Source organism: Cucumis melo, chromosome 11 (assembly GCF_025177605.1).
Source record: "Cucumis melo cultivar AY chromosome 11, USDA_Cmelo_AY_1.0, whole genome shotgun sequence".
NCBI classification, from domain to species: Eukaryota; Viridiplantae; Streptophyta; class Magnoliopsida; order Cucurbitales; family Cucurbitaceae; genus Cucumis; species Cucumis melo.
The window spans coordinates 20518615-20529681 of NC_066867.1; the positions used below are offsets into that span (position 1 = coordinate 20518615).

General features: G+C 35.9%; 2 protein-coding genes across 2 annotated transcripts; one reads left to right on the plus strand and one right to left on the minus strand.

Annotated features, from left to right (window-relative positions):
- The first annotated feature begins 651 nt into the window (after positions 1–651).
- LOC103502073 (scarecrow-like protein 34) lies at positions 652–3391 on the plus strand. Its single transcript, XM_008465888.3, has one exon. It carries the CDS (start codon positions 840–842, stop codon positions 3003–3005), a length of 2166 nt encoding a protein of 721 aa, XP_008464110.2. The 5' UTR covers positions 652–839; the 3' UTR covers positions 3006–3391.
- A 1567-nt stretch (positions 3392–4958) lies between these two features.
- On the minus strand, positions 4959–10461 carry LOC103502072 (uncharacterized). Its single transcript, XM_008465887.3, has 6 exons — positions 9979–10461; positions 7152–7313; positions 6854–6957; positions 6156–6237; positions 5971–6056; positions 4959–5487 (listed from the first exon to the last, which is right to left on the minus strand). Exons 2-6 carry the CDS (start codon positions 7191–7193, stop codon positions 5259–5261), a joined length of 543 nt encoding a protein of 180 aa, XP_008464109.2. The 5' UTR covers positions 7194–7313; positions 9979–10461; the 3' UTR covers positions 4959–5258.
- Between the last annotated feature and the right edge of the window lie 606 nt (positions 10462–11067).

Sequence of the window (11067 nt, forward strand, 5' to 3'; positions counted from 1 at the left end):
TTTTCTACTCTTTTCACTTATCGAGAAATTCCATTTATTAACTCTATATTCCAATATAAACTCCCTAGTTCTATTTAGTAAATCAAACAATCTTTTAGATATATTAATTTTTTTTAAAGAAACTTAATAGAGAAAAACTAACTAAGAACATAATCCTCACCAACAAAGGTAGAGGATAATCAATCTGGAATAATACATGAAGCTTCATCCTCCTCTTCGGAGAGAGAAGAAGAGACGCAAAACAACCCCACGAATTACCATTAAACAAAGTCGATTTAGTTAAGGTATCGGTCAACCCGTTCGCAAAAGACGAACACCACTTAGAGGAACGAGCAGAAACCCACAAGGCTAAAACTTCAAATGTCCTCAACAAAACACACTAACTCAGGCAGATCTAGCCTCTTATCTGATAAGGCGTCAATGAGCTCAAAACAATGAGACTTGGGAAGAAAGCCAATAAATCACTTTTATATAATAGAGTAGAGAGAGATGACAAAGAAAACGCCAAAATCCAATGGACGAATCTACGGAAAATGGGAAGGGAGAGACAATAATGTTTAACAAAAAAAAAAAAAAAAAAAAAGAAAAAACACCTTTGACCAATACCTTATCCCTTCATCTGTCAGTCATTCTCAAGCAAGTCGTTTCCAGGAAACAACCAAAAGACCGATAATTTCAACTTTATAAACCTAAAAACAAAATCACTGCCTCCACCTCTTTCACCTTTACCCTCTTCTTCTTCCCCTCTTGTCAGCCCAAGTTATTATGTATGCTTTTCATTCTGTCGGTTGACCTTCAATCTTTTTCAATTCTGTTTCTATTTCCAGGCGTTCATAACCATGGATCCAAACCTCAACCATTTCCCACAAACCCCTTCAACTCAATTCAACGATCAGACTTCATATCTATACCCAGAACTCCAAAACAGTTTTGTATTCAATGGCCCATCTCTAAATCTTGTTCCTTTCGTCGAAAATTCCCTTTTTCCCTACAAACCAGACCCTTCACCGGCGATGGAGTTGAAACTGGCCGGAGGTGTTCCCGTGGTGGCTCCAGGGCGGAGCCCTGGTGGTGATTCTTCCTCAGACGAGAGTGATTTCAAGGAAAGTGTTCTAAAGTACATAAGCCAAATGTTGATGGAAGAGAATTTGGAGGAGATGCCTTGTATGTTTTATGATCCTTTAGGGCTTGAAGTTACAGAGAAATCATTCTATGATGTTCTTGGTAATACCGATAACTATCCTCCTTCACCTAATCAACCTCCTCTCTTGGATTGTGATAGTGATCGTGCTAGTACTAATGTTAGTGTTGGCAATAGCAATTCACCTGACTCACAATCGGTTGTTGATCCTGGAGACTACAAGTCTTCTATACTTCAAACGCCCTTTCTTAGTAATAGTCATGAACTGGTTAATGAGTTGTTGGCTCAGAATATCTTTAGTGATAGCAAATCCATTTTGCAATATCAAAAAGGATTGGAGGAGGCAAGTAAGTTTCTTCCTGTTGGTAATCAGTTGAATATTGATCTTGGCAGTGGGATGGGGACAGGAGTAGTTTCTAAGGTAATGGATACAACAGAGAAGGATCAAAGGGAGAAATCACCTAATGGATCGAAGAGGAGGAAGAGTCGCGAACGTGAAAACGTGGAATTGGATTCGGAAGAAGGGAGGAGAAACAAGCACGCCACTATTTATATGGACGAGGAAGAATTATCTGAAATGTTTGATAAGGTTTTACTTCATGATTGTGGAAATGAGACCACTGCAAATGGTGGGGGTGAAAATTTGCAGTCTAATAGACAAGTTCATGGATCGGTTACTGCAAAAGCTCGGGAAAAGAAACAGGAGAAGAGGAAAGACTCTGTGGATTTGAGAAATCTTCTGATATTATGTGCACAAGCTGTGTCTTCAGATGACCGGAGGATTGCGTATGAACTACTTAAGCAGATTAGGCAGCATTCTGCAACTAATGGGGATGGTTCTCAGAGAATGTCTCATTTCTTTGCTAATGCTCTCGAGGCTCGTATGGTGGGCAACGGCACAGGAAGTAGAATCTACTATGAATCATTATCTCAAAGCAACATTACAGCTGCTGATATGTTGAAAGCTTACCAAGTTCACTTATCATCCTGCCCTTTTAAGAAGCTCTCACTCTTTTTCATGATTAAAATGATTTTGAAGGTTGCTGAAAATGCTAAAAGTCTTCATGTTATTGATTTTGGCATTTGTTATGGTTTCCTATGGCCAATGTTAATTCAGTTTCTTGCACAACTACCTGATGGTCCTCCCAAACTACGCATTACTGGTATAGATCATCCTCTACCAGGATTTCGTCCAGCAGAAAAGATCGAAGAGTCAGGTCGTCGGTTGGCAAAATACTGTGAACGCTTTAAAGTTCCTTTTCAATATCAAGCTATAGCATCAAATAACTGGGAAACCATCCGAATTGAGGACTTCAAGCTCGATAGCAGTGACGTGCTTGTTGTGAACTGTTTCTACAGGTTTAACAACCTACTTGATGAAACTGTGGAAGAAAGTAGTCCACGGGATACTGTTCTGCGTTTAATAAGGAAGATGAACCCAAAAATCTTCGTACATTCTGTGGTTAATGGATCCTACCATGCACCTTTCTTCATAACACGATTCAGGGAAGCACTGTTCCACTTCTCTGCACTATATGATGCTCTAGATGTTAATTTACCTCGTGACAGCGACGAGAGGATGATGCTGGAGAGAGAGTTTCTTGGTCGCCAAATTATGAATGTAGTGTCATGTGAGGGTGTTCAGAGAGTTGAGAGGCCTGAAACCTATAAGCAGTGGCAGGTAAGGTGTATGAGGGCAGGATTCAGGCAGCTTCCTTTAGACAAGGAGATCATGAGCAAGTTTAGGAGCAAATTAACATCCTATTACCACAAAGATTTTGTACTAGATGAAGATGAAGGTTGGATGCTTCAAGGATGGAAAGGCCGGATCGTCTATGCTTCTTGTTGCTGGGAGTCAGCATAGATATATTGCTTGCCATCAAAGCAACATCGAGAGGGGCATTCAATTCCCTTGCATCCGTTACTGATAGAGGCCGACCTAGTTTGTGATATCTGCATTTCTTTCTACTCTGAGAAGTTTGAAGGTAACAGTCCTAAAAAAGAGGCTGTCCTTGTCTCAGTTTGTTTCGCTTGTTAGATCTTAGGCATTGCCTTGTAACCTTGATAGGTACTAGTATGATGATCATGAACTGTGCGAATTATAATATGTGATTAGGAGAAGAGTGTTTCTTTGTATAGAAAAAGGTTAGTCGATCAGTAATTTTGAGTCTTTTCCTTTATCAAAAAAATGTTACTGAGTGAACTAATATTGAATTGATGAGTATAGTACTTGAGATGATTTTATAGGTTCGTTTCAGGCATTCTTGATATGGATGTCAGCTTCAGATCCTATTGCCCATAAAATAGTAGAAAATCAGCGTTGATGGCCTCTTCCTGGAGACACACATGAGAATCATCGTTAGGTGAAATGACTAAATACACCAAAAATGCATTAGTGGCCTTCGTTTCCCTCGTTGATTCCCGATCTACATTTCTTATGCACATGTATATATATATTGTTGGTTTTAATCAGAAACCGTAGCTAGAACGAGAATTGAGTTACTAGAAGATTTCTGACCATGAAAAAAGTGAATTGAAAAGGATGAGGCAGAGAAGCAAGAACTGAGAAGTGAATGAGATCTTTGTCCATCACCGGCGTATTTTGGTAGTTTGGTAATTTTCTAGTGGGTGCATAAGTAGGACAAGAAAATATTATGTAGACAAAAAAAAGGTTATGTATTCGAAAGGTGGGTTAAAACTCATTTGGACCCTCAATAGAAGCCAAATGTACAAAGATACCGAAATAATAAGATCTCTTTGTCAAAGATGGACAACGTTCCATCTCGAAGTCCAAATCTTTGACAATTGCTGATGGATGGACTCTCTCTTAGCTTTTAACTTCTCTTTTTTCTTTGATAGCTACAAAGGAAGTGCTATGATATACCCTACAGGCCTACACAAGTATTAATGGTACAATCCACACAAACAAAAAGACAAAGTAAACACATAAAATGGGCAAAAGAAAAGAAATAAGTTTTTCAAACATATTATTATATAATATATCATATTGCATATTTTCAAGTATTTAAAAAAAAGTAAAAAAATTAAAAACAATATACTATTGAAGCTTTTATCTTTAGTTCTGTCTTTAATTTTCAAATTTAAGATTTAAACACCAAAACATGAAAAATTGTCTGGTTTTGTTTGCTTTTCTGGATCAAACAATAAAACTATCGTACAAGAAAACAATGTTACTTATATTCTCTCTGATTGAAAAATGTTATAACATTAAGGTAAGCCACACTTAATAGTCCATAAAATTTAGAGTTGAGTTTATTTGATCCTAACGTTTCAGAAGCAAATTCCTTTTTTCTTTTTTTTTTGGGTCCGTAAGCTCTTTTCACCTTTCGTTGGTCGAAGAGTAAAAAAAACGAGTAAAATTGGTCACAGAGTTGAAAGAACGTGACAATCAAATGATGGAGTACCACTTGCTACATTTTTTATTTTATTTTTTTTATAAGAAATAATTTGTGAAATAGGAGAGCCACAATGACAACAGACGGATTACAAACATGTCTTGACAAACACTTTACAAACATGTCTTTAGCAAGTGTCAGGAAGATCACCGATAGAATTAGGAGGAAAAAAATCTAGTAAAATGAAAAGGAAACAGATCACAGACCTACAGTAATAAACCAAACATAGATCGTTTGGTTATGTTTTATGTTTTTGCATTTATAAATACTTATCTAAACATTTAGAAAGTTAATCTAAACACACTCGAACATAATACTAAAATGCTCTCAAATAATCTCCAAGCACATACTTTAAAAAGAAGTCCAAATAAAACTTACTTGGTATTTGCTTGCTTGATACAAAATCTGTAAACTTTTAGGATCCATTTTCCATTTGCAAAACAGGATAAGAAATCTAGTTTCTTACAAAATCAGACAATATTCCATGTATTGAGATTCATTCTTGATCAGAGTACAGGTATGTATGAATTAAGAATCTCGAATGAGGTGGTAAGAGACGTTAAATGACATGACACTTCCCATTAATTGATCATGGAACTCTAAAGGGTCCCATATAGCTACAAACACTGGCAAGAAATCAATACAATCTCCTAAGAGCATAGAAACTGGATTCACCCATCTAATGACTTTCCTACACAAGATTACCCACTTTTATTGGGAGCCTTAGAGGGCCTAAGAACATTCCAGTCCAGCTTTCCACCCTTTGGTTTCTTGAAGGATCCTTTACCATTACCACTTCTAGAAAACTTAGTTGGATGTTGTCCTTCATGAACTACTTCAGATTGTTTCCTTTTAAGGTCCTCGGTAGCCTCACAATTATTTTCATCAATGTTTGAGCACACTGCTTCATTACTTGAAGATCCATCATCTCTGGGAAACAAAAATGTTTGTCTAATGTTGAAAGGGTAAAAGAAAAACAAGAAAGAGAGAGAGAGAGAGTACTTTGAAGTGACTTGGGAATGAATTTTTTATTTCACAACCCCACCCAAAAAAGAGAGTAACACACAACATGAAAGCTTCATTACATTATTTAAGGCGACAATTTTGTTAATGTTATTCATATTTTTGTTCCTATTTGTTGACAAACCCTTTTTTGGCTTTTAATATAGAATCTCACAGACTTTACTCCCCTAAGTAACAGATAGGTAAATTTAAATACTAATTACAACTAGCAACCACCATATTATTACACAACATGAAAACCATATTGTTGAAGGACAGGGGGATGCAGAAAGCTAACTCCATGTTGAAAAACGATGGTGCTTACAATAACAAGTTTGATAGAACTCCCTATAGGCAAGCAATAATTTTACAGGAGAAGAAGGGAAGAGACGTGAAAGTATAACCACTAACCTTGATGAAAGGTTTCCACTATGATTCCCTGAGGAAGTGCCTGGAATTTCATGCTGCCCTAACCTAGCTGCTTCTTCATTGAGTTTCTATCACGGCAAAGCATTGATGTGAGACAAAAGGCAATGTGAAACATAGAAGGCTGTAGTCATCAAATAAAGTTTAGGGCATTGATATACTATACTCACATCAATTGAAGGATTAAAGCTCTGGAATGACATTCGACCTTTAAGAGCCCCTGGATGAGGATCTCCTTCAACTAAAACCACACTAGATCATAAAAAGGATAAATCAGTTTCTTGAACAACGATAGAGAAGAGCTAAGTTAACAAAAAGCCACTATCGTAACCATAAAGCGGAGTTTGGTTTGACTTTTAAGTCGTAAAAATGTCACTAGAGGCAAATAAAAATGGTTCTCCTTTGATTCAAGAGTTTCTGTAAGCAAGACAAACTACTTCCACCATAAACATATATATTTCAATCTATCACGTTCAGAGAGAAAATTTCCAGCACTGATCATAAAGAACAAAGAAATCCAATAACAAATAATCCATCGAAGTTTCAAATATATGGTCTGTTTTTCGGAAATAAATTGTTAGGTACTTAAGCACCTTGGAAAACCACACCCCAAAAGCCAGCTATTGGAGTGGAAGAGCCAAGCCACTTAAGTACCACATTGATCATTCCATTCTAACCAACGTTGGACAAAGGCATCTCATACTACCTTCATTTCTAACATAAACTACTTCCAAAGAACACTATTTAGAGTTGGGTACAGTTTGTTACATTTAACTCAAGAGCGGGAAAAATCATAAACCAGAGAAGGAGGTGAAACAACCATAAATTAGAAGTAACAAACAAACAATTAAAAAGATTCTTAGCCTACCACTTTCTGATTTTAGTACCCGAGGGAAAGAAATTCTCATCAGGTTTTTTTACTTCTTCCTCTTTCTTAGGTTGCTCCTCTCTCTGAGTCGCCCTTTGCATGAACTATAACAAAAAAAAAAAAAACTCACATAACGAATTAAATCGGTTCTTCAGAAGTACAAAAGCAAGAACAAAATCAAAATAAAGAAATCTCGAATGTAATTCACCAGTTCCCTAGGCCAATTAAATGATAAACAGAAAGTTCAAGCTAAGCATGAGAAGGCAGTAAATCTGAATATGTATATATATAACTTTACCTTCAAGTTTCTTAATGTACTGGAAATCTCGCGCTTTGCCATTATGGTTTGGGCAAAAGGAAGCTCGAACAACGAACTTCACTTTCTAATCTATTTCCTGTCTCTTTCGGTTTTACTTTTTGCAAGTGCACACAACCTTGAAACACTTTCTGTAATTTGTGCCTGCAGCCGGGGAAGAAGGGTACATCAAAATCAACGCGCAATTTGTTAACTACCCAATATAATCTCTAACCGAAACTAAATTTGTAACAGCCCGTATTTTCTAATACAACAATTACAACCAAGAGAGGGAAGGGAGGGGGAGAGGAAAAAAAAAAAGAACGGAAAAGATAACAATTAGGAGCTTTTACAACTTAAACACTACAGGGAAAGCAAAGAATTTTTAAGAGAAACATCCTTTGAAAGGACGCCCAACTTCATCCAAAAGCATTTTGGAAAAACAAAGATAAGCAGAAAATAGACAATAAGCAATTCCCATATCTTGCTTTGTAATTCATTTCCTTTCAGAACCTTTGAAAATAAAAATTCAAATCGTTCCAAAACTTTCAGTCAAAACTTTGCTACAAACAGTACTTTTGAGATCAAGATCTTCCAAGCAAATAGAACTTCAAAACCAACGTTTCAAGCTGAAACTTTCAAATAGTCTTTCAGCAAAACCAATACGTTTGATGAACTTTCAACACTTTTAATCTAATAAACATAACTTTCATACTTTTTGAAACACTAATCTTTTTGATAATTACAAATAAAATATTTTCAATCAGTCAATACTTTCAATCACACCAAACTCTCAATCAGTCAATAGTTTATACAACAGCTTGCAATCATTCAATACTATCAAATAGAGAGTAGGAAAGATCCGCAGTTGAAGGAGCTTAACATATATGACTAGTCATTTATAACAACAGCCAGTCAAAAATATTGATGAACGATCAACCAGAACAACAGAAATGTCAATTAACAACCAACCACAACATGAATCAAATTACCATGTGAATGCAAAATGCACACAAATCTTATTTCGAAGGAATGACGAACCACAAAAATGTGATTTCTCGCAAATAAGAAGCAGACAAACAGATATCGTCAATTCCAAATCTGGCTACAACCAGTGTTTTGAAAATCGCTCTCAGGCGCTCACCTAGGCTCAAGGCTCAACCTGAGCACCTCACCTTGGATAGGCAAGGAGCAGTGAAGAAGGCGTGTGCCTTTTTGCACCTTCCCTAAAGGCCGAGGCGCGCTTAAGCGCACTGCTTAGGGTTTTATTTTAACAAATCCTTTAAAATGCTCCCATTTAATATATAATAGAATATATTTATAAACCTAATTTGAAATAAAGTAGGCAGTGGCTTCATCTACAAGTAAAAAGCGGTACGTGTCTCCTACTCTTCTTCTCCTTCTTCTTCTTCTTTTTCTTTTTCTTCTTCAACAAAAGGAAAGACAGAAGAGTGAACTCCTAACTTTTGGTATGTCCGAAGTTAACTCCTAACTTTTGCGATCAATTTCTTATGTTAGTTTCTAATTAGTTCAATTTAGTAATTAGATGGCTGAGGACAGTTTAAGAAAAGATCCAGCATGAAAATATGCTTGATTGCTAAAGGAGCAAGTTGTTAATACCTTCGTGTAAATAAACATCTTGGTTGTGTAAATAAACATGTATATAGTACATATATACATATTTTAAACTTTTATATATAGCACCACATAGAAAAAAAGTCTGCGCCTTTTGGTGCACCTTGCGCCTAGGCTCCAAAGGGCCATGCGCCTTGGGCATTCTAAAACACTGGCTACGACAAAATACCATGCAATCCCCAAAACACAAAATCGGGCATATCCAAATAGCTTCAATTGAATCATTCAAAAATATATGAAACAAAACATGTAGCTTCAAATAGCAATTTGGAAACAAAACTGATCAAACCAAACCATTCAAATAGGAAATTTTCAAATCGAAATTACATTGCCAATTATCATTCGAAATAGTCAAATGCTTTTACTTCACAAAATCAACTAAAAATATACCAAATACTTTTAAACAATTCTCAAATCACGTAAAGCATGCTTTCTATTAGGAAAATATTTAAATCATCCAAAACAAATTCATCGGTTTCAAATGGTATAAAACATATTTCTTTTTCTTCTATATAAGTATGCGTTCGGGCCAACTTATGCGTACCTTGACTAATCACAAGGGACAACCTGCTTGACCCTCAACATTTGGGTGTCAAGAAAACTCATAGGAAATTAATTACTAGGTAAGTGGCTTGAATTCATGACCTCTTAGTTATTTAGACTCTGTCATTTCTTACCACTAGGCCAACCCATGATGGTTAAATGATACAAAACATATTTCTAAAATTCCACAGCACGGTTTCAACCATTTATCAAAATCACCAGTCAAAATGTATCTTTATCAAAACTTACATGGTAGAAGAAATGTGGACTTACCTCTACGAACAATCTACCATTCTCAATCTGAAAATCAACTCCCTTGAACAAATGCTAGAAGCCTAGGGCCGTTGACAAAATTAAATCTAACGTTTTAAGTGTTATAACTCAATTCGAAAACCTTAACTTATACCTAGAGATTTTCAGCAAGAATATTCTTATCCAAAATCCAGAAAAAACCTTGATTAATCACTTTGAATTAACCCAAAACTACAACCTACAAACTTTCAGAACTCAAAAACTGATCTAAGGCATGCTAATCGAATCTGAACTACTCTGAAGCATGTTCAACCTTGCCGAACCTTAATCGAATACTTAAAAATTGACCCAAACACAACAACAAATGAGTTTCAAAAGGAAACTAAGCAATAATCCTTACCGAATGTTATAAAAAACGCTCCAATCCTTGCCGATTGGTGTCTGAAAACGTCCGAACTTGCAAAAATGGGCCGTAAATGATATGGTAAACTGATTTGAAGCCAAGCGAAGTGAGGATAGCAGTTGAAAGCTTACTCCCAAATCAAAAAACCTGCTGCAAGACACCCAGTCGTCGAAAACGTAATGCACAACTTGTTCACGTTGGAGTCTCAAAGGGAGAAACAATGCTTCGAAAGCCCGGAGTCGTGCTCACAAATGCAAGCCAGATTCGCGAGTAATGGTTGACTACAAATCTGGTTCAGTCTTCGCCGCCTTAGACCTATGGGCGCTGGAGTGTCACCGGAGAGAAAGGCTGAACATAGAGAGGGGTGGTGGCTGCAAGTGGAGAGAAAGAAATGGAGGCTAGGGCTTCCGTTTCTTTCTCTTTTCCGTTTCTTTCTTTCAATTTGCCCTAAATCTTTGTTTAATGAGACATACATCTGAGTCCATGTTTACTAATTGGTAATGAAAATTGTTGTTGATTATGATAAAATCTATAGATTAATGGCATAGTAACGTAAAAGCAAATGTAATTGGGTTGTTTAGTTTACCTAAAACTATGAATTTTGTTAAATTTCCTACTACCGCTACGATTATCTTTTTCTTTTAAGGATCAAAACGTAATAATAATCGTATATGTGCTTATTGTTATTGTTATGATTGCCATTATTTCTCAAGACTAAATCGTAATGGTAAAAGTAAATGTGCTTTAGTCATAGATTTTAATGGTAACTTTGAGATGCAATGCAATTAATTACCCTCTATTCATCGATCGGATTATGACTTTTGTTTACAAATTTGGAGGTAGAACTCATGTGTTAATAAGATTCTATGAATGCATAATAAAAGTAAACAAATCACATAGACTCACTCTTAAAATTATCATTTATTCATTTAGATTTGATTGGAAATAAACATGACCTAAATTTTCAAAATTATGAATGTGAAAGTTAATATAAAATTTCCAATCCAAACAACCTAAAAAAATTTAATATTCTAATTAAAAACCCCGTGCATGTAATTTGATAAATTTGATTTAAACCATTGAAAA